The sequence below is a fragment of the Tupaia chinensis genome, unplaced genomic scaffold (assembly GCF_000334495.1).
Source record: "Tupaia chinensis unplaced genomic scaffold, TupChi_1.0 Scaffold145257_1, whole genome shotgun sequence".
Classification (NCBI taxonomy): Eukaryota; Metazoa; Chordata; class Mammalia; order Scandentia; family Tupaiidae; genus Tupaia; species Tupaia belangeri.
Genome location: NW_006205117.1, coordinates 243,896 through 267,998, shown reverse-complemented (window position 1 = coordinate 267,998; position 24,103 = coordinate 243,896). Strand labels below are relative to the sequence as shown.

The 24,103-nt window shown below is 37.8% G+C and overlaps 1 protein-coding gene across 1 annotated transcript; it reads left to right on the top strand.

Moving 5' to 3' along the window:
* Nucleotides 1–11,058: 11,058 nt before the first annotated feature.
* On the top strand, nucleotides 11,059–22,908 carry ABRA (actin binding Rho activating protein). The gene is made up of 2 exons (XM_006167918.1): nucleotides 11,059–11,783; nucleotides 22,276–22,908. Exons 1-2 carry the CDS (start codon nucleotides 11,116–11,118, stop codon nucleotides 22,751–22,753), a joined length of 1,146 nt encoding a protein of 381 aa, XP_006167980.1. The 5' UTR covers nucleotides 11,059–11,115; the 3' UTR covers nucleotides 22,754–22,908.
* The last annotated feature ends 1,195 nt before the right edge of the window (nucleotides 22,909–24,103 follow it).

Sequence of the window (24,103 nt, the reverse complement as noted above, 5' to 3'; positions counted from 1 at the left end):
GGAAGGAAGGAAGAAAAAGATGATAGATAGATGATAAATAGATAGAAAGGTGACAGGTGGATAGAATAAAAAAGATTTATTAGAATGACTGGCTCACACATTTGTGGAGACTAAGTTCTACTATAAGCCATCTGCAAATTGGAGAACCAGGGAGCTGGTAACATGGCTCCATCCAAGTTCAAAGGCCTAAGAACCTGGGGTTCTCATTGTGAAGAGAGAAAAAAAGGGTGTTCCCAGGAGAAAGAGAGCAAATTCAACTTTCTTCTGCCATTTTGTACTATCTATGCCCTCAGCCTATTCAGTGGTGTCCACACACACTGAAAGCAGTTCCTCCTCACACCAAAATCCTACAGAAACACCTTCACAGTCATGCTCAGAAATAATGTTTTACCAGTTTTCCATTTATCTCTTAATCTAGTCAAGTCAACACCTATAATTAACTGTCCAACTACAGGATGTTTAAATAAGTGAAAACTGTAAGTCTACCTCAGATTTAGCAATTAGGGAGTGATCTATGACCTTTACTTAACTAAATTTGTGGGCAGAAACTAGAATTAATTAGATGACTTGAAAAGTAACAGGTGATAAATTAAGGAGACTACTTTTGAAAGACATTTGGCTATTAGAGAAAGGAAAGTTTTATGAGATCAAATAGAAAGTCATGGCTAAGAAACTCTATATTTAGATCACCTTAAGAAGCTTGTTTACAGAGTGGTGTCACAAGCCTGTGAAGTCCTGTCCTTCAAGGTAGGAGGGGAAAACAAGAAGGAGGAAAGAAATTTGTATTAGAGCACAGCTGTTCACAGCTTTGACTAGATTCAGAATGCTTGGATTTTATCCTGCTATAACTCTTGTTGGTTCTGTGCTTTTTCAGGATGATCTTTCTGTTCCTCTATAGAACTGTCCAAATCTTTCTCTTGAGCTCCAATTCCTGTCTACTGAATAACTTCCCCCTGGATGTCCTACATGTATCTCCAAGTCATTATGTCCAAAACATAATTTAATATTTCTCCAATCTCTAATTTTTCCCCTTCTTTCCACTTTGTATTTTCATTCTTAATTAATAAAACCACAATCTATCTCAAAATCCAAGCCAAGGATGCCCATATTCATTCCAAATATCTTCATTTCTTTAATACCTGACATCTAATTGTGACTAACTCATCAATTTCACCTCTTAATTTCACCGGTAGTATTTAAGCCATCCTTTCCAACTTTACTGCTACCATCTTGGAATAAATTATAATAATTTCTTACCTAGACTATTGTTACTGTTTCCAAATCATTATCTTAGCCTTTTTTTTTTTTTTTTCGCTTCAGTTTCTTTCTTTTTATTGTGATTTCTGATTTGGATATATTCATCTTCTTTGAATGAAAGCTTACATCATATTGTGCATTTCTGATAAAGTTCTATTAGGATATTTTGTGTATGTGTGGCAATATGTATTTAATTGTCTTTTTTTATACTCTATTGCAGTAAATAATAACCTATTCCACTTGTTTACATGTCCTCATGTGCCTGTTAATCATTTTCTCCTAAGCTCCTCTATCTCTGCCCCATGTAGGTTCTGGTAGCAACTATTACTCTCTCTACTTCTATGCCATCACATCCTTCAGTTTCTACCTTAGAGTGCTGAAATTCAGTATATATTAAGTGGACATATGTAGTACTGGTCTTTCATAGTCTGATTTGACTTAGCATTATATCATCTGGACTTGTTCACTTTGTGTCAAATGACCAGATATTGCTCTTTATGACTAACTTTTAATTTGCTATAGGGGATGTGTGCTCATGGAGACAGGGAGAAAAGTAGAGGGAAAGTGAGAAAGGAAGTTGCCAGGTCTTGGCCTTGAACTGTATTCAGCCATATGGGAGCCCAGTGCCTTAATCACCACACCACCTGCTGGCCCATCTTTCCTGACTGGTATTAGATGATACCTCATTGTGGTTTTGACTTGCATTTTCTATATGCTGAGTGATGTTGAACATTTATATTTTTTTCCGCTATTTTTATGTTATCCTTGAGAGTTGTCTGTTCAGATCAATTGCCCATTCTCCATTGAATCATTAGTTTTCTTTGCAAATGTTATAGTTCCTTACATACAATCCTTCATCTGAATTATGGTTTGCAAATGTTTTCTCCCATTCTGTGGGGAGTCTCTTTATTCATTGTTTTCTTTGTTGGCAGAAGGTTTTTAACTTGATTTAAACCCAGTTGCCTATTTTTGGTGTTGTTATCCTTGCCAGGGGTCTTAGTTAAGAAATCTTTGCATACTCCAATATTTTGAAGGGTCGCCCCTGTATTTCACTGAAGCAGTTTTATAGTTTTGGGCTTTACATTAAATGTCTACTCTATTTTGAGTTAGTTTTTGTAAACTTCTGCAACTGCATATCCAGTTTTTCTAGCACCACTTATTGAAAAGGTTGTGTTTTACCTGCTGGATTATCTTTTGCCCTTTGCAAAAAATCAGTTGGCCTTGTGTTGATGGTTTTATTTCTGGATTTTCTATCTATTCCATCAGCTTAAGTATCTGTTTTTGTGCCAATACCATATTGCTTCAGTTATTATGTATTCATAATATATTTTGAAACCAAGTACTAAGGTGCCTCCAACTTTATTTATATATGTATGTATTTACTTATTGCATACCATTGCTTTGGGGAAACAGGGGTCTTTTGTGATTCCAGACAAATTTTATGATTTTTTTTCTGTTTCTGTGAAGAATGTTGTTGGTATTTTTTATAGGAATTGCATTGAATTTATGGAACACTATGGGAAGTACTGACATTTTAGCTATCCTATTTTTCCCAGTCTAAGAACAAGGCATTGGAATGCCTGCCTCATTCATTCTCTACTTTGCCCACATACCAACAAAGTGAATGTATTAAAAATCCATTCTGGTTCCATCTGTGGTGGCACAGGTGGTGGGGTACCACTGTGTGATACCGGAGCCATATAGGAAAGTCCTGGGTTCAGATTTAAAGTGAGCATGAACAACTTAGGTGTACCCATGGACCCATGAATTCAGTCAGTCAGGGAGAGGATCACAGTGTGGCAAGACCTTGTCAAGTTTTTTTCTCTCTCTCCTTCTGTCTGTCTCATAAATGAGGTTTCAGAAATACAATTCTGGGACCAGCATGTGGCCTGGAGGTTAAGGCACTGGATCCCACATAGTTGCCTGAATGCTTTGCGTCCCAGACTGGTGGATCACAATGGGCATGTATGTATGAACCAAAATTCTGAGAGGAGAATGGAGGAGGAGAGATTGTGGTGTGGCCACCCTTTGGGGGGTGATTTTTCACTCCTCCCAACTCCCATTTCTAGCAAGTGCATGAGCCCCCCCCCAAAAAAAAAATTGAAGACATTCTGATTATGCCATGCTACAGATTAAAATGTACATCATAGTATACATTTCTTATCAGAGTGTTAAAGTTCTTAAACAGTCTGGTCCTGTCTGTTGGCCTCTCCAGGCTCAAATCCCACTGTACCTTCTTCCATAGTCTTCATTGTAGAAGACAAAAATAAAAGGTACTATCAGCTCTGTTCTATAGAGAACAAAGTGCACCTCTTAAGAGGAGAACCTCTATTTTTTTGGAAAATAGTTCTTAAAGTTTATTTCTTTATACAGTAAGACCTCAGGATGCAAATGTAGAACCTTCCCATGTGTCTTTACTATCATGGAACATTGTGTTATCATTGTGCCACTGTGTTTGGCATAAAAAATATTTTAATAAAATTTATATATGTAAAGGCAATGGCATCAAGTTTGGAGGGAATATGGTGAAGACAAAGAGAGCTAGTGCAGAAGTTTTGAGAAAGATGCAAGCTTAGAGATCAGTAAGATTGAGACAGAGTGAATAATAGAATGGAGGAGAGAAACAGAAGAGATATTCGGGATGCTAACAAAGATATAGAGTTGTAGGATGTTGTAGACCATTGTGAGGAGTTTGGCTTTTACTCTGAGATGAAATTCATAGGATTTTGAACAAAGTAATGTGATCTGTTTTAAGGGATTTGACTAATGTTGACAATAGACTATGTGGACAAGAGTGGATGCAGGGAGAATTTTAAGGAGACTACACAATAATCCGTGCAAGGGTTGAAGGTAGATGGTGGTGGTGAGGGACCAGTTGATGGTGGTAAAGATGGTGAGAGGTGATCAAATTCTGAATACATTTCAAGGTAGATCCAGCAGGATTTGCTGGTATAATGAGAAGGAAAAGGTTCAAATAGTCTTCCAAGCTTTTAGCCTTAAGCAATTAGAACAGAATTAACTTGGAGCTGAAAAGGAGGATGCTGGAGAGAAAATCAAGAGTTCTGTTTTGTGCACACTAAGGTTGAGATAGCCATTACATATTCAGTAGAATACCTAGCAGGTTGTTCAAGATACATGCCTCCAGTATAAGGAAGAAGTCATACTGTGTATACATGTTTGGGAATTGTCATAAAACTGTCATTTAATGTTTGAATCCAAAAGAAAGTGTGTGTAGATTGAGCAACTAAGAGGACCCAGCCTGAGTTCTGGCTTCAATGTTGAGAAATGCAGGAATCATCAAAGGAGATTAAGATTATCTAGAGATATAGAAGGAAAATCAGAAGAGTGCAGCCAAATAAAGCAAGTGTCCGTAGTAGTGCGTGTTGCAATATGTCAAATGTTGCAGACAAGTAAATAAGAACAATTATTGATCATTTCTTACAAGAAACGCCAAAAAGAGTTCTTCAAGTTGAAATAAAAGGATGCTGAATAAATAACACAAAAATATCTGAAAGAATAATACTCACTGGTAAAAAGAACATAGTCAAATTAAGAATATCTTATTAGTATAATGGTGGTATATAACCACTTATCATTAATAGGAAAGTTAAAAGACAAAACTATTAAAAATAATAATTACAAGAACCAGCAGATGGTGTAATGGTTACATTGTTGTACTACCACAGAGTTGACTGCAGTTCAAGTCCTGGATCTAGCAGCTTAAATCCTTCCTGGGGCGGGGGGTGATTTCTCACTTTCTGTCTCTCCATTATTCTCTGTCTCTTTGGCAAGCACACATGCCCTAGAGCAAAAATCTATCTAAAATAATAATTATAAATAATTAGTCTGTTGAGGGCTATACAATATCAAAAGTTCTAAATTGTGACATTAAAAATTCAAAACATGGGGGACATTTATTGTAGAGTTTGTTTTTGTTTTTGCAATCAAAATTTTTATTAGCTTAAGATAATCTGCTTAACTGTAAGATTTTTTTTTTTTTGGCAAGCCTTATATTCATCACAAAGCAAACCAATAATGGGTGAACTAAAACTGATAAACAAGTCATAAAAACATAGTACTAGAAAAAAATCAATAGTAAGGGAAGATAGCAAGAAAGGGGTTATGAAACAACCAGAAAACAATAAACAAAGGGTTGCTGATTCCTCAACTTCTTAACATTGAAGCCAGAACTCAGCCTGGGTCCTCTTAGTTGCTCAATCTATACACACTTTCTTGGTAATTCAGACATTAAATGCATTTTTATGACAATTCCCAAACATGTATCCACAGCATGACTTCTTCCTTATACTTGAGGCATGTATACTGAATAACTAATAGATGTGTCTTTACCTATTAATAATTAGGTTGAATGCAAAACCTATCTGTCTGAACCTGAACTGAGCTACTGGTCTGTACACTCTTAAACCTGCATGCTGTCTGTTAGACCCACAGCACTCTAGATAGAACTATAGTTTGTTATATCAAGCCAGTATCAAGATCCCATCCAAGACTTGACTCCAGGAACAGAACTTCACCAATTGTAGTTTTAAAAGCTCCACAGATAGTCTTAATATGATTTAAGATCCTAATGCAATCTTCAATTATTGGGAACCACTGAGCTCTGTAATCTAGGAGGTTCCAGCAGAGAGACTGTGAGCAACTCTTTCAATATCACTACCAAGAAGCTGAAACCTCATCTGACCTCATTCACCAAGCTGAGAAAAACCTTTTAGACACATCAAGAGCCTCACTATAAATTACCTTAAAATAAAACACTATAAATAAGCTTTCCCTTGCAGCTCCAGTCCCTACAGGTGACCCTGCTTGAACTTCCTACCTACAGACTCACCACTGCCATGGGTCCTATTAGTCTTATTTTTGGTCAAGTAGAATTTGCCAACCTATGACTCAACACTTAAGATATTAATAATAGTAACCACTTATGAGAATGTACATGTATAAGAAAGGGTGCTAAATGTTTCACATGTATTAACTCATTTGATTCTCACATAAGCTCTACAAGGCAGGCAGTTTGATAATACTAATTTTATAGATGAAGAAACTGAAACTTCGGGAAGCTACATAATGTCCAAGTCACCCTGCTAACCAGAAAAGCCTGGGTCTTTACCTGTTTCTGCCTGATCGTGGAGTTCATGCTCTGATCCCTCTCACTACTCGACATCTCCATAAGCATATCCCAGAACTTCAACTCAACAAGGAACTTCCCCTCCTTACCTAATATCCTCTCCTCCCTCTGCTCTCTCCCAGATAACATCACCTCCTCACACCTGCCACTTAATGCAGACACTTCGAGATCATTCTGCACCTCCCTCATCAAGGCAAATAGTCACTCCCTGTATCATTTGGATGAGATCTTCAATAGCTCTCAGATATTTTTTTTCTGCCCTTCATTTGATTTGTTCCAAGATTTTCACTAACCTCTACAAATAGTCTACCTTCCTGGTGTTTTCTCTTTTCAAGTCTAAACTCCAGTTTGCTGGTTCTATAATAGATTGTGCAGAAATACTTATGTAAGAGCACATCAAAGCTTAAAATGCTTCAACATGCATGAGCTATACATGATAAAACACTGGTTCCTTATTCCTTCTTCACAATGTAGCCTAAACTTCTTCAAAGGCATTTCTTACTAACCCCTGACCCCTTGTCCTTACCCCCCCAAAAAAACACCTATTCTCTTTTCCAAAGGTCATAAACTGGGGGCACACAAGAAAAACCCAATCCCAAAATGTGGTGTACTGTGTTGGTTCACTCAGTGTGTGTGTGTGTGTGTGTGTGTGGGGGAGGTGATATGTAAAATTAAAAACACTCTATTCTCTTTTCCAAAGGTCATAAACTGGGGGCCCACAAGAAAAATCCAATCCCAAAATGTGGTGTACTGTGTTGGTTCACTCAGTGTGTGTGTGTGTGTGTGTGTAGGAGTTGCCATGTAAAGAATTATGAGAGTTCATGTACAAATACAGATCACCTCTTCTGAAACATGATTAACCCACCATCCTCATACCCCAGGCTATGCCCTCAAGTCAAATAACCTTTTCTTTAAGTGACCTGCCTGACTAACCCTATGAAATGAGTCATAATCTCTACCACAAGTCATGCTGTACACCATGTATCTTCATGTCTTTGTAACTCTTCTTGTGTTGTTTCTTTGTATTAGAATCCTGTTTTGTTAGGCTCTTTTCTCCTCTGAAGGTTGGGCCAAAAGGTTGGGTCGAATGGAGACACAGGGAGTTGGAAAAAGAGGTGAGGCAACTGTCATGTTGTCTATTGGCTGAGTTTAGTGGGAGCTCACAGAGCTCTTAGTAGGCTCACAAAGCCCATAGCAGCATTCCCAGGCACTTCCTCCCTCTTAGAGCTAGCAATGCACATGGAGAATGCTCACAGAGCATCCTCCTCCCTCTTGGAGCTCACAGCATGCAGAGCTGAGCTGAGCCAAGGCCAAGCCAAACCAAGGCCATCAGGGCTCACCAGCCTGAACCAAGGCTGAGCAGAGTGGGGCTTGTTAGCAGGGCTACACAAGGAAGAGCAGGCAGAGCAGGGTAGTGCAGCACAGGACAGATGACCAAGTGCCCCCTTTCTCTAAAAGAGCTACATACAATAGTGGCTCATTGCCAAAACCAAACTGTCACACACACACACACACACACACACACACGCACATTACATTCAGTGGCGTAAAACAACAAAGTCATAATTACATAATAAGCATGCAAGTGCAGTGCAACTAATAACATAAGTTTTTTTTACCCTGTGGCCTTTGAACATGAAGAGACAGGAGGTGAGGGAGCCAGACTAAACCATTCCGACTCTATTTGCAATACAACTTCCCTTCTGTATGTGATAAAATCCTTATTTTTAAGCCCAGATAAAGGGGTTCACCAATTCTGTGAAGTCCTTCCAATAAAATTAATCACCCTTTGCTCACTGATCCCATGCTGTTTTACTTATATTTATAAGCCCTTTCCAGACTGTGAAAGGCAGTTATATAAATACATACACATACACGTACATGCACACACACATATATATAATATTCTCCTGGCTGGATTGGGGAAACCTCAAAAATAGTTCTGTTTTGTTCAGTCTTATACCCTCTTCCACTTTACCATCATGTTTCACCTACTGTATAAATTCCATGAGCCTTGAATAAAGAAAATTCAATTACAATTAGAAGCTTTTTGTTTGCTCCATTAATGTATTTTCATGACACTTTGTGAAAATAAGGACTTATTAGCTTATGTACCAAGGGTCAATGAAATTACTGTTTTATATGAGCTATGAGCAAATGTAGGTTTCTAAAATCTCTTTAGTAAGACTGTATTTATTGTATATAGCTGGTCATGAGAGTTGGTTCTATCTGGTTCCCAAGTGTATCATGCACAAAGGTATATAAATATATCACCCCTTCCTTTATAGCCTTATTCATATGATCAAATAATAACTAGTATTTTGAAAAACACTGTCACAATACAAATTTTTTAGGTGCTAATTACTTTATTAATCAGTTCTAGATCTCCTTTGTCTACCGTTTCAAATCTCATGGTTTCATAGCAACTCCCCATTTTAAACCATTTCTCATTACACTCTATCTTTGAGATTTTATTTCCACATCTTTCACACATAAAGTGGAAAACCCTGGACCCCTAAGAACTGAAATCTAGGAGGAAAAGAACATAGCATGTCTATAGTAATTAGGAGATGCTTGCTAGGTAAATACAGACCTTGTTTTAGAGAAGGAATGCCCAACATGAACGCAAGAAGAAAGAATTTCCTACTCTCTTCTGTAGAAGTGTGAATGAAGGAGCACAGTTGCCACGGAGGCTAAATCTCAGAAAGGATAACCAGATTCTTTTAGGAGCTGCTTCTGGCTTTTGCCAAGACCATCTGCTGACAGCCCAAAACCCTAGGCAGCTGGCTGCGATGCCTGTTAATCTGTGAAAAACTATTCCCATTTCATTGTCTCCATTTCTTCTCTGCCCATCAGAATTGAACCAGAAGCAGGGGTGGGCAGGGAAACAGAAAAATCCCCTTGAAAGTCAAAAATAAGTCTGATCCTGAGCTAAACTCTGGGCATCTCTGAGGAACCTCATTCCTTTCTAAGGCCTTCCAAGTGGGATGAAGGGACTCTGACAAGAACCAGTTTGTAGAGCATCCACATCCTAAAAAGGAATGCCAAAAATTTCAGACTCAGATTCAAATCTTTGTTTATAATATTTTTTCCATGTGATCCAATTTCCTCTTAATTAAACCAGAGAGATTTTTCTCTCTACATTATAGGCTGTGAGTTAAAGTAATCAGATGCTGCTGAACTCTGAGAACATATCTGATAGATTCTAGATACAGTACTAAATCATTTCCTAAATTATTTTAATTCTAGGAGGTAAATAACCTACGTGATGAAAAATTGACATCAACTTTTTTTTTTCTCCAAAATAAGTACGTCTCACCATCAAATGTCATGCCTTTCTTTTAGGCTCTTAGACAGCAGTTTTCAATTAGTGTAGTTAACTGCATGTTAAGATTGGAGGAAATGATAGAGGTGCAGAATGGAAAAGGGATTGTGGCATGGCCATTCCCCTGGGGTGGGGGGGTGATTTCTCACTTCCCCTCTCACTGTTGCTCTGTCTCTCTCTAGCAAACATGCACCTTGTGGTACCCTTAAAAAAAAAAAAAAAGTCTATAGGGCTGTTCTATTAAAATACTGATCTCTTAAATTTTACTTTACAAAGTTTTTCAGTGCTAAGCCCTGGGCATTTTTATCTCACTTAATATACTGCATAAATTGTTCTTTTTTTCATCCACACAGCCTATACTTTCAGTCCCTTTTAAATAATATTTGAAACTTTGTTCTGAGGGTTGAAAAGTGTCTCTGCCGGCATTAACCTAATGGCTTATTAGAAAAGGTTGTGTTATTAGAAACAAAAGGAAGAGGTAGTATGCTTCTAATAGCATTAATTTATTTTGTCATAAATAGTCTTTTTAAACAAAGTAATTGAAAAGATTTGATTCAATAATTTCTAAAATTCAATGTGTGTGCAGGTCTTTTCATTTTACTTTAAAAAAATTAAACCATGTCTTGACTACCATCTTATATCTTAGTATGACTTGACTATACAATAACTCAAACCTTGCACTAAAAGAGAATTAACCTCTATCAGGATCTTAGTCTCCTTCCTTATCTAGGCTTTAATTTTCTTATCTGGAAAATGACAGATTGGACCATCTTCTATGGCCTATTTCTGAAAGGGTTGAAAGAAAAAGGAAAAGGGGAATAAAACATCTTTGATATAAGAGCAAAAAGAAGCATAGGCACTGAATCAGATAGATCTGGGTTTGAATCTCAGATATTATTTGCTATAGAAAGTTGGATTTCATTTTATTCAGCCATAATGTGGGACTATGCTCTGTTCTGAGGGCTGCTGAGATTTAAACGAGAACAAGTCTATAATATTTCTAGCACAATTTGTACACGTATTGTATGCTCCTATAATTGGTAGGACCTTATTTTAAGGCCAAGAAAAACATAAGGCTGAGCACATGATTCGATCCAGTAATTTCTACTCTGGCACTTGGAGAAGAAAGGGAGTGAGCACATCACTGTCCTTTAGCAGCAGAGACGTCCCTCTGCTGTGATGAAACTGGAGCTCTCAGAGTTTAAAAAAAGAACACCATCAGGGCAAAGGCACCACATCTTGGCAAGAAATGCTTCACATAGTTTCCATCGTCACCATGCTCTCCTTCTCATCCCACACCCTGCTTCTATTTAAGTCCCAGCCACTCCACTGCACCACACTCATTTCAGCCAGTGCCCAGGCTATCAGAAAAGAAGAGTTGGTTAGCATGTCTCCAGGAGAAAAGGAAAGGGAGGATGGGCCAGCCAAGAGTGCCCTCCGGAAGATACGCACAGCCACTCTGGTCATCAACTTGGCCCGAGGCTGGCAACAGTGGGCAAATGAGAACAGCACCAAGCAAGCCCAGGAGCCCTCAGGCTGGCTGCCCGGAGGGACTAAAGACCCACCACAAGCTCCTAAACCAGTGACATACCTCACTCCTCACCAGAAAGCTCAGAGTGCCCCAAAGTCTCTGTCCCAAAAGCCAGAGGGACTTAGAGATGGGCAAAACTCAGAAGAAGCCACTGAGATTTCCCATATCAAAAGGAAAGAGGTAGCTAAAACTGTTGTTAGCAAGGGTTATGAGAGAGGAGGGGACGTGAGCCACCTCAGCCACCGGTACGAGAAGGATGGTGGCATACCTGAACCTGGGCAGATGGAGAACAACATTGACAAGATCCTCCACAGCCACAGCTCCCCAACGCGGAGAAGAAAATGTGCCAACCTGGTGTCTGAGCTGACGAAAGGCTGGAAGGTGATGGAACAGGAGGAGCCCACGTGGAGGAGTGACAGCATAGACACAGAGGACAGTGGTTATGGAGGAGAGACTGAGGAGAGGCCTGAGCAAGATGGAGTCCAGGTGGCCGCTGCCAGGATCAAACGTCCCTTGCCCTCCCAGTAAGTGAATGCATCCTTCCACTCCTATACCAAGATCACTATTGAGTCCCAAACAACTACAGGACTCCAGAGAGCATAGGAAGGACTACCACAGTTACCACGAGAATGTCAGATTGGGCAGGCAGCAAGTCCAACAGGGAACGGTGTTCTGGGCTGATAGGGCAGTGTCAACCTCAGACGTGGACCTTGAGACCAGAACCTGCACAGTTTTGTTTCTTCTTTCTGTTTTGAACTGAACACCTGTTTTAGCCTTAAGAAAAATGTAGCTATCACAGAGATTTTTTTTTTTAGTTTATTTCTTCCATGAGAGAGGGAGATAGAGAAGGAAGGAAGCAGTAAAACAAGCACCCCCTACAGGGTCTATGATAATACCCCCATTCTCTGCTATCCCTGAATCACAGGCATGTGTGTTCACCTAGAGTGTTCAGGGAGGTTTTGGAACACAAACCCAGGACCTTCGCATTGTGGGTATATTTGTGTTACTGCTGCTGTATGTCCTGGACTGAAGAGTATCTGTCTTGGGGGAATTATTTAAGTCAATTCTATAATAAGCAACAAGTGGGCTTATTTTTCTAGGGAGAAGTGCTTTCCGGTAAACTGAAAAAAATCTTTCCCTTGTGTTAAATCAGTTTATAATATTGCCAGGATATACATCCTCTCAGATGGTGTGCATGGAACACAGATCTCTATGAGCCTAAACAGATGGATGGGGGTTAACCTACGAGCAGACTCTGGAGTGAGATAGCTCCAAGTTCAAATCCTAGCACTGCCCTTATCCAGTTGTTTTTGTTTGTGTGTGTTTTTCCCCCCTAAGTTGATCTCATTTGTAAAATGGCAGCAACAATTAGCTTTGGGGTAAGTTCTAGTGTATCAGGAAAAGCAAATGAGATTAAAACTGCCAGCCTCGTGTCTGCCATATACAAAAACCATTATTTATATAGATTGTATTACTTAGCAAATTCACAAACTTTAAAAAAATGGTATCCTGTTCATAAATACAGATAATTAAAATATCACAATCGCAAAACATTTAGATGTTAAATACACACATATATAAACTGACTTAAACTAACACATTCACTTAGACAAGAAACACATGCTTTTATTTCAAGGTAGTAATTCTACATAATAGAAATTCAGAATATCTCACTCCACAACCTCAGGGTATCAAAATATGGAGAAAGGCTCTGATGTCAAAATGCTATAAACCACAAATAAGTGCACAGGTGTGCTTTTCAAGTCTTATGAATCATTAAGAAAGTAAGGAACAAAATTGGTTACCTAATTTGACAAAAGATTTTAGAGGTTTTTTGAAAAAATTAGAACTATGTGGCAAACTTTCAAGAAAAATGAAATGGTAATTAGGTAATTAAAATACTGTCATGCATTTCATGTGTGGTATGGGTATTTAAAATGATTTATCTATTTAATTCTCACAATCCTATGAAGCAGGAATTAATCCATTTTATTTACTTATTTATTTATCATCATAATCTTGTTTATATTACATTGAATCCCATATAATTTTACAGTGTATTACATTTCTTTTTAGGGCTGAGAACTCTGAAGCTCAGAAGGGAAGTTTACCCAGCAAGTTAGTGACAATGATGGGACAAGCCTGACTGCAAATGCAATGTTTTAAAACTAGACATGAGACTAATTCTCACTCAGTCCCATGAGGACATGTTCAGAGATCAGGATTTGTGCTTTAGCTACATTGTTATAGAAATTCATGATCAAAAGTTCAGGATTTGTGCTTTAGCTACATTGTTATAGGAATTCATGATCAAAAGTAACTATTCTAACAGAACATAAGGAGCCATTATTCAAATTCTGGCCTTATAGATTTGTGTGTGTGTGTATCGGGGGGAGGGGTGGGTTTACACATGCACACACACGTGAGCATGGGTGCTGGAAACCGTATAATACAGTCCAGCAGGACTGAGGGTACACAATGAAGATCAGTCAGCACCTTTTATATTGGCCAGAAGTAGAGATGACAGCTGGGACCAATCCCAAATGTGCGCTAGAGCTGGACTTTTGGGCACTTGTCTAAGCACTTTCACGTATTTATTCATTTAACCCCCACAACGTTCTCATGGGGTAGGTTTAATTATCACCCTGTTTAGTAGATGGGGACATGATATAAAAAAAATGAGGGAACTTACATGAGATCTCATAGCCCATGGTACTTGGACATGTCATTCGGTCTCTGGAGCCCTCTCTCATGGCCACAACTCTAAACTGTCTCAATTAAAAGTGGGACTGGCCCACAGGACCTTTCTCAGGATTTCTGAATGAAGCATGTACATGGTCACCATAAGTACATAAGCGTTCAGAAGAGGTAATCAGATTTGAACCATGGTTGTTTTGGCAATCCTGAGTCTCAGTGTCCTCATCTAAAACACAGATGTGATCATTCACATTTCATGAATTATCTTTATATTATGTAAAGCAGTGGACCCAGGGGAGCTCCTTAGTAAGATGCACCCATTATAATGCAGGGGGTCCTGCATGGTGATTCTTACCCTCCAAGATGCTAGGAGCTTGGCTCTCTGGGTTTGGGGGTAAAGGGTAGTTAAATCTTTCCTTCACTTTGGTTCCTTTCCCTCAGTCTTAAAGTACACAGGGTACCAGAATGTTGTATGCAGCAATAGCAGCTCTTAATGTCATCTGTAATCCTAGCTGTGATCAGGAGACTTCAGCAGAAACCTAATGGGACTTTTTTTGCCTGATGGGACTCTCAAATATTGCTTGAGAAATCAAAGTGGTATTATAGGGTAAACCAATATGAAAGGGCTTTTTGTTCGCTTATTTTTAATTAAAGTCACTATTGCTTCCCTGTATCTTCCAATAAGGGGAAAGTTATGTATCATGCATGTTTAAGTGTATCTTCCAATAAGGGGAAAGTTATGTATCTTGCTTGGAAAGAAAGTTTCCTGGTGGATAAGATGTTCCATGGATAACAGAAACAAAGCAAATCAAATTTGGTAAGAATTTGAAAAATTTCTTACCAATGGTGGTTTTGCTAACTGGGGTTTTACTTTATGAAAAGGGTTTATATTTTATGCCTTATTTCAAAAATAGTCTTTCAACTGAATGTGATTTGTTTTACCCAGTTCCTTTAAACAAAGCAATTTAGATCCCTTTCCAATAGTGTAAGTGTGCAAGATTAAAATGCCAATTACTTATCCTCTCCTCCAAGTTGTATTTAGTAAAAAATAGTAGCTGTTGAGCACGGGACTACCATTTTATAAATAAGAAAACTGACACATGGAGACATCAAGAAATATAGCCATTCCTCACTTAATGGCCTACTTGTTTGCTCAGATGTAAGACCAGTTCTCCAACAAAGCTAATCCCTTTTCTCAATCTGAGTGTTTTGGGAAACTCCTCTCAGTCTTTGTCTTCTTCTTGTAGTCAGTTAGTATTCACTACATGAAGCATACACAGCCATGCAAAATTACATATTTTGTTTATAAATTTGTACTTTATTGTGTGCCCACAGTAGAATTCAGATTAAGAAAGAACAATTATAGTGGATTTATACCATAGTGTTGTGTGTCTTGCTTTCTGTCAGTTATCTAATATATGCTTTTTGTACGGATAGAGTTACACTATTCTAGTGTGGTGTTGCTTGTTATCTGTTGACAAATACATATGCTTTGGTGCCATGACTCACTGCAAAGTAGCTGCCTTTAGGCTCCTCACTTATTGACCAAGTCATACAAATGGACTTTGGTCATTAAGCAAGGAGTGCCTGTATATGCAAGTCACAGAACTAGTAAATGGTGAAGCTGGGAAGGCTGATGCCAGAGCATGTGTTCTTAACCACTTTGCTAAAGCAACTGACTCAAACAGATTCAAGGAATAAAGTGAATATTGAAGCTGTTGGCTTAACTAATGGAATCCCAATAGCTTCTAAAGTTTACGGTTCTGACACAACCATATCAATGAACTTTACAAGAAACAGAAACTATCTACCCTCAATTCTAAACCTGGGAGCCTATCCCATAAACTCTGAGTTAATTGCAATCTGCAAGGAGAATTACAGGCCTGACTCTCAAACTAGTTAATAACAGAAGAGAGAGTATAATATTCACCAGAGGTGTTCATAATGCCTCATTCTACTTCTGAAAAATGCAACACCATAGATGCCATGCTCCTGTTAATCGAATTGGTTACAATTACTGTGTGAAAGAGCAAATAACCAACACAGAGTTATCCTCAGAACTTCTCTGAGAAGTTGGGAAATTCTTCACTGATAGAGAAGGGTGCCTGGACAATGGGGAGAAATGCTCCCTCTACAGGAACATCTATGGGGCAAGCAATGAGAAATGATCTCTACTTTCTTCCTATAGACCTAAGACCCTGACCAGAAAATCTCACCTTAGGGCCCCATGACATTTTGAGGCTGGTGATTCACCAAAGGGCACATACCAAAGAAAGTTTTCAGTGCCAATGAACTTGGTTAGGTTTGGAATATACTTTTGGAACTTTTGTTTCCTGTAGGTTTTATGACATATTTAATAATTTACCTACATAATTATTACTCCACAATTACAATTATGATAAAGTCAGTTCTCATATTCTTGTTGAACTACTAAATAGTCCCATTTATTTAAGAAAGCAGAACTCAAATTCATCATTTTTAGAGATGACAGATAAGAAATATGTTCAGAATTTATTTCAGTGAATAAAACTAGATTTTCCAAGATAGGCTGTTCCTGTATCTAGCAGATTGTTTCTATGCCTTGCACGTGTAAGGACAGGGGATATATTTTTGATTAACTATAAAAATTTTACTAATAATAAAGAAGCTGAGGTGGACTTAGATTTGATACTGCTATTCTAAAATATGAGTAAAATGTCTCTGAATATTGCTTTGTTTTTTCCAATTTATACTAAATCATCTTCCTAAAGCTCAATCTAAAATATAATTTACATTTTTACCTGAAAATTAAAAATATGATAATCTGGTATTGATTCTCATATTCCTTAATGAAGAAGATATTCAAGGATATAAGACTTAAGAATTTTTTAAATTTAATTTTATTCATTCATTTATTTTAATTTGACCAGAGAGAGACACACAGAGAAAGAGAGTGAGAGGGAAAGTGAAAAAGCAAGCAACCAGGTCCAGGCCTCGAACTGTGCTTGGCCATGTGGGAGTGTCCAGTGCCTTAATCACCACAGCACCTTCTGGTTTCTAACCCTGATTTAAAACTGATACCTTTGGACTTTTAAAAATTGAAAATCTAAGTACAACTCAGAATGTTTATAAGACAGAAAAAATTAAATGTCCATTACAATGAATTTTCTCCTAGGTTTATATTATTTTTAACTTATTTTTAGTTTTTAGAGGCTTTTTTTTTTTTTAATTCTTGCTTGAAGGCTGGGATGGTGAGGACCAGAAGCCCTGAGACATATCCATTTAATTTCAGTGTGCTATAGCTTCTAGCACTTTTTCATACCTATGATTTCCTAGTTATAAGTGTGTATAGATTTTGTATGCTGCTTCTTCCCAGTTAACTTAGTCATGCACTTTTACCCATGTATGCACAATGAGTAAGAACGTTTTCCCAGTTCCAATTCTACAGTAATACTGAAATTGAATGGAGCCAGGTTAAGACTTTTGGAAACAAAAAGTAACAGGAACTAATGAAAGTTCCCCACCTAGTGGATATCATTCCCCTCGTGAAAGAGATAATACAAACATGTATTTGCCCCATCCACATCCATTTCTGATTTTTGATCACCAGTAATCAGAAAGTGAGTCTGGAGAGCTCCTTAGTAAGATGCACCCATTATAATGCAGGGGGTCCTGCATGGTGATTCTTACCCTCCAAGATGCTAGGAGCTTGGCTCTCTGGGTTTGGGGGTAAAGGGTAGTTAAATCTTTCCTTCACTTTGGTTCCTTTCCCTCAGTCTTAAAGTACACAGGGTACCAGAATGTTGTATGCAGCAATAGCAGCTCTTAATGTCATCTGTAATCCTAGCTGTGATCAGGAGACTTCAGCAGAAACCTAATGGGACTTTTTTTGCCTGATGGGACTCTCAAATATTGCTTGAGAAATCAAAGTGGTATTATAGGGTAAACCAATATGAAAGGGCTTTTTGTTCGCTTATTTTTAATTAAAGTCACTATTGCTTCCCTGTATCTTCCAATAAGGGGAAAGTTATGTATCATGCATGTTTAAGTGGAAAGAAAGTTTCCTGGTGGATAAGATGTTCCATGGATAACAGAAACAAAGCAAATCAAATTTGGTAAGAATTTGAAAAATTTCTTACCAATGGTGGTTTTGCTAACTGGGGTTTTACTTTATGAAAAGGGTTTATATTTTATGCCTTATTTCAAAAATAGTCTTTCAACTGAATGTGATTTGTTTTACCCAGTTCCTTTAAACAAAGCAATTTAGATCCCTTTCCAATAGTGTAAGTGTGCAAGATTAAAATGCCAATTACTTATCCTCTCCTCCAAGTTGTATTTAGTAAAAAATAGTAGCTGTTGAGCACGGGACTACCATTTTATAAATAAGAAAACTGACACATGGAGACATCAAGAAATATAGCCATTCCTCACTTAATGGCCTACTTGTTTGCTCAGATGTAAGACCAGTTCTCCAACAAAGCTAATCCCTTTTCTCAATCTGAGTGTTTTGGGAAACTCCTCTCAGTCTTTGTCTTCTTCTTGTAGTCAGTTAGTATTCACTACATGAAGCATACACAGCCATGCAAAATTACATATTTTGTTTATAAATTTGTACTTTATTGTGTGCCCACAGTAGAATTCAGATTAAGAAAGAACAATTATAGTGGATTTATACCATAGTGTTGTGTGTCTTGCTTTCTGTCAGTTATCTAATATATGCTTTTTGTACGGATAGAGTTACACTATTCTAGTGTGGTGTTGCTTGTTATCTGTTGACAAATACATATGCTTTGGTGCCATGACTCACTGCAAAGTAGCTGCCTTTAGGCTCCTCACTTATTGACCAAGTCATACAAATGGACTTTGGTCATTAAGCAAGGAGTGCCTGTATATGCAAGTCACAGAACTAGTAAATGGTGAAGCTGGGAAGGCTGATGCCAGAGCATGTGTTCTTAACCACTTTGCTAAAGCAACTGACTCAAACAGATTCAAGGAATAAAGTGAATATTGAAGCTGTTGGCTTAACTAATGGAATCCCAATAGCTTCTAAAGTTTACGGTTCTGACACAACCATATCAATGAACTTTACAAGAAACAGAAACTATCTACCCTCAATTCTAAACCTGGGAGCCTATCCCATAAACTCTGAGTTAATTGCAATCTGCAAGGAGAATTACAGGCCTGACTCTCAAACTAGTTAATAACAGAAGAGAGAGTATAATATTCACCAGAGGTGTTCATAATGCCTCATTCTACTTCTGAAAAATGCAACACCATAGATGCCATGCTCCTGTTAATCGAATTGGTTACAATTACTGTGTGAAAGAGCAAATAACCAACACAGAGTTATCCTCAGAACTTCTCTGAGAAGTTGGGAAATTCTTCACTGATAGAGAAGGGTGCCTGGACAATGGGGAGAAATGCTCCCTCTACAGGAACATCTATGGGGCAAGCAATGAGAAATGATCTCTACTTTCTTCCTATAGACCTAAGACCCTGACCAGAAAATCTCACCTTAGGGCCCCATGACATTTTGAGGCTGGTGATTCACCAAAGGGCACATACCAAAGAAAGTTTTCAGTGCCAATGAACTTGGTTAGGTTTGGAATATACTTTTGGAACTTTTGTTTCCTGTAGGTTTTATGACATATTTAATAATTTACCTACATAATTATTACTCCACAATTACAATTATGATAAAGTCAGTTCTCATATTCTTGTTGAACTACTAAATAGTCCCATTTATTTAAGAAAGCAGAACTCAAATTCATCATTTTTAGAGATGACAGATAAGAAATATGTTCAGAATTTATTTCAGTGAATAAAACTAGATTTTCCAAGATAGGCTGTTCCTGTATCTAGCAGATTGTTTCTATGCCTTGCACGTGTAAGGACAGGGGATATATTTTTGATTAACTATAAAAATTTTACTAATAATAAAGAAGCTGAGGTGGACTTAGATTTGATACTGCTATTCTAAAATATGAGTAAAATGTCTCTGAATATTGCTTTGTTTTTTCCAATTTATACTAAATCATCTTCCTAAAGCTCAATCTAAAATATAATTTACATTTTTACCTGAAAATTAAAAATATGATAATCTGGTATTGATTCTCATATTCCTTAATGAAGAAGATATTCAAGGATATAAGACTTAAGAATTTTTTAAATTTAATTTTATTCATTCATTTATTTTAATTTGACCAGAGAGAGACACACAGAGAAAGAGAGTGAGAGGGAAAGTGAAAAAGCAAGCAACCAGGTCCAGGCCTCGAACTGTGCTTGGCCATGTGGGAGTGTCCAGTGCCTTAATCACCACAGCACCTTCTGGTTTCTAACCCTGATTTAAAACTGATACCTTTGGACTTTTAAAAATTGAAAATCTAAGTACAACTCAGAATGTTTATAAGACAGAAAAAATTAAATGTCCATTACAATGAATTTTCTCCTAGGTTTATATTATTTTTAACTTATTTTTAGTTTTTAGAGGCTTTTTTTTTTTATTCTTGCTTGTAAGACAAGTTTCCTTTGTTTTCTTTCCTTATTATGGAGTATTACAATCTGAAGACATAATAGACACTAAGATTTAAAAGATGCTTCTTTTAAATGATGTCTCTCTTCTTCATAGATGTATTACCACATTAACACCAACTTTTATTCCAAAGTACACTGATTTTCAATGTTCCCCTCCCCACAGTATAGGCTGCTTTGTCTCTTTTGAAAGAGAGCCTATTGTTGGGGGGGAAGAGGAGGAAGAGAACAGGGACGGCTGATGGAGAGGCTGGGATGGTGAGGACCAGAAGCCCTGAGACATATCCATTTAATTTCAGTGTGCTATAGCTTCTAGCACTTTTTCATACCTATGATTTCCTAGTTATAAGTGTGTATAGATTTTGTATGCTGCTTCTTCCCAGTTAACTTAGTCATGCACTTTTACCCATGTATGCACAATGAGTAAGAACGTTTTCCCAGTTCCAATTCTACAGTAATACTGAAATTGAATGGAGCCAGGTTAAGACTTTTGGAAACAAAAAGTAACAGGAACTAATGAAAGTTCGCCACCTAGTGGATATCATTCCCCTCGTGAAAGAGTTAATACAACCATGTATTTGCCCCATCCACATCCATTTCTGATTTTTGATCACCAGTAATCAGAAAGTGAGTCTGGACAGGGAAGGATACCCAAATCAGATCTGTTCTTAGGTTTTGAACAGGGAATTGTGAGAGATGAGGTATGGTCTGGCACAACAGTTGCATAAGTAATTTTAGCACCACTAACATCTCCACTCCTAAAGCTTCAAGGCACAAGGTCACTTGGTGATGGGCATAAGGAAGGGCAGGCTGCTTAATAAGGTGAGGGACGAACATCTCTATTAGGCAGAGATTTGTTTTTTTCTCAGAAAATTTCTGAGATTTGTACTGTTTCACCTGTGAGGGCAGAGACCTAGTGAAAAGGCCTAGAATATTAGAGAAAGAGAAATGGCAGAGTTTTTTCCCTTTTGTTTTTTGACAGGGTTGTACCACGTTGCAATCTCTTGCCTCAGCCTCTCAAGCAGCTGAGACTACAACACACACTACTGTGTTTGGTTTTAGATAGGGTCTTTCTATGTTGGCCAAAAAATCACAATCTTCCTACATTAGCCTCCCAAACGGTTGGGAATACAGACACCGTGCCTAGTGTTTAAGGAAAGGCCAGAACTCAAATCTGAGCTTCCCAATGTGGCTTCAGCCTCTCAAGAGATTTTTGGTACGTCACTGATACTAATGGAGAGATGTTCTCATTAAAAATCTATACATAAAAATCTCTACATGACTAGGTACAAGTTGTACAAGAAGTAGATTCCCCAACACACTTACAAAGGGTCTTTGTACATGTCACAGAAAATGTACATTATGAACAAACTGTGTAGGTTTCAGGATTTATTTTTATACCACCATAAACTCAAACTTTAAATTCTATTTTTTCACAAACTTTTAAATGTCCTCCCATGTATGATTTTGATACTAAAGTGCTACATGCAACTTAAGATACACATATATAAATTAACTTTGAGCAAGAAAGCATTTTTTTCTTAAGATAGAGGTTAATATCATTATAGTGCTTAAAACATCACTATTATTCATAAAGAAAATAATCTGGAATGACATATACCAAACTAAGTGTAACAGTGGGATGGACTATGATTTTTTGCTCTTTCATTTATTTTTATATTGTGTATATATATTTTTATAATAAATTACAAGAAATATTAAGATGCATATGCATGAAAAGTACCAAGGAAAAGCAACATTTGGGTATTAAAATATCAGTATCATGATTCTTCCTCCTCTCTTTTTTAGGGCTGGCAGATTTACAGAGAAACTTAACTGCAAGGCCCAACGTAAATATAGCCAAGTGGACAGCTTGAAAGGAAGATGGCAACAATGGGCTGACGAACATATCCAATCCCAGAAGCTCAATCCTTTCAGTGAAGAATTCGATTATCAGCTGGCCATGTCCACCCGCCTACACAAAGGAGATGAGGGCTATGGCCGCCCCAAGGAAGGAACCAAAACTGCTGAAAGGGCTAAGCGGGCTGAGGAGCATATCTACAGAGAAATCATGGACATGTGCTTCATTATCCGCACAATGGCTCGCCACAGAAGAGATGGCAAGATCCAGGTCACTTTTGGAGATCTCTTTGACAGATACGTTCGTATTTCTGATAAAGTAGTGGGCATTCTCATGCGTGCCAGAAAACATGGACTGGTAGACTTTGAAGGAGAGATGTTGTGGCAAGGCCGAGATGACCATGTTGTGATTACTCTATTGGAGTGATTCTTCAACGACAAAAGCCTAACTTGATTCACTATTGTCTTAATGCTATCGGGCCACTGGGGAAGTCATAGACACATTTTTGCGCAGATAAACAGAAAAATATGGCATGACTTTCCCGAAGACCTACTAAATGCTAATATACTAAAAATTAAAATGCAAACTTTTCTGTAATCAGTAAATATTAAAACAATTTTGACATAAGTGACTTTTTGGCACTCTATCTCTATGAGGAATTTTGAAGATTCTGAGAAAGCTTACACAAAGTGTTACGAAAGCAAATAGAATATTATAAATGTAGTAATAATATTTAAAATTCCACTTCACTTTTTTGGACAAAACTATTTGGCTATTCATTGCATAAATTATTATAGATGTATAATTGAACATTACCTCTAAAAAAGAATGTTGACTTAGATAAACATCAGCAGAGCATGCGTTTTTTTCTGTTTTTAAGGTTTTTGCCACAGGGCACATGTACCTGCTGAAGTGAGACAAAAAGAGAAAGGGAGAAATCACCCCCCAGGAGCAATTGCCACACTGCAATCCCTTCTCCTCCATTTTCCTCGAGATTTTGGGCATGCATGCACACATGCCCAACATGAATTCTCAAGGTCTGGACTCAAACTGTAGTCAGCCGTGAGGGAATCCAGTGCCTTCACATCACTAGCGAGCCCCTGAGAGTGTTATTTTTGATGAAGAAAAGAAATGTCATTAAATTTGATATAACTAAAGATAATTTTTAAAAAACATTTTGCCAGAGAACACTTGGCACTCACCAGACACACACACACACACACACACACACAGAGGAAGGTTAAAAAAAAATTCTGCATGAGGAATGATCATGCAGCAATCCCTTCTCCATTTCTCCCTCCTTTAAACATTTCTGGGCATACACACATGCCTGGCATGTTTCTTAAGCTGCTCAATCTCGGATTTGAACCATGCAGTCAGCCATGTGGGATCCAGCTATCTCAACCACCAGACGACAAGCTGGCCCAAATCTAAAATGTTGTAAGAAGCTTGACAACATACTATAGTTTTTATTAGTCTCACTTTCAAAACAGATACATCTATTAAGTTTTCAATAAGATGTTTCAGCTGTGGAAGTTCTTCTGTGGACTTGAATTCTAACAGGTTTCCATTACGAACTGGCCTTCCTCCTTCTGTGTGATTTGAACAAATCACACTAAAACACAGACAGACACTGCTGGTGGTCACAGAATCAAGAAAGAAAGTGGTTATGTTTTCCTTCACTGTGAAAGCAGAGCAGAAGTGAGAGCTGCAGGTTTCCTTACCTCTCTAAGACTCCTTAGAGAACACTGCTTATTCTCAAAATCTTAATGATTC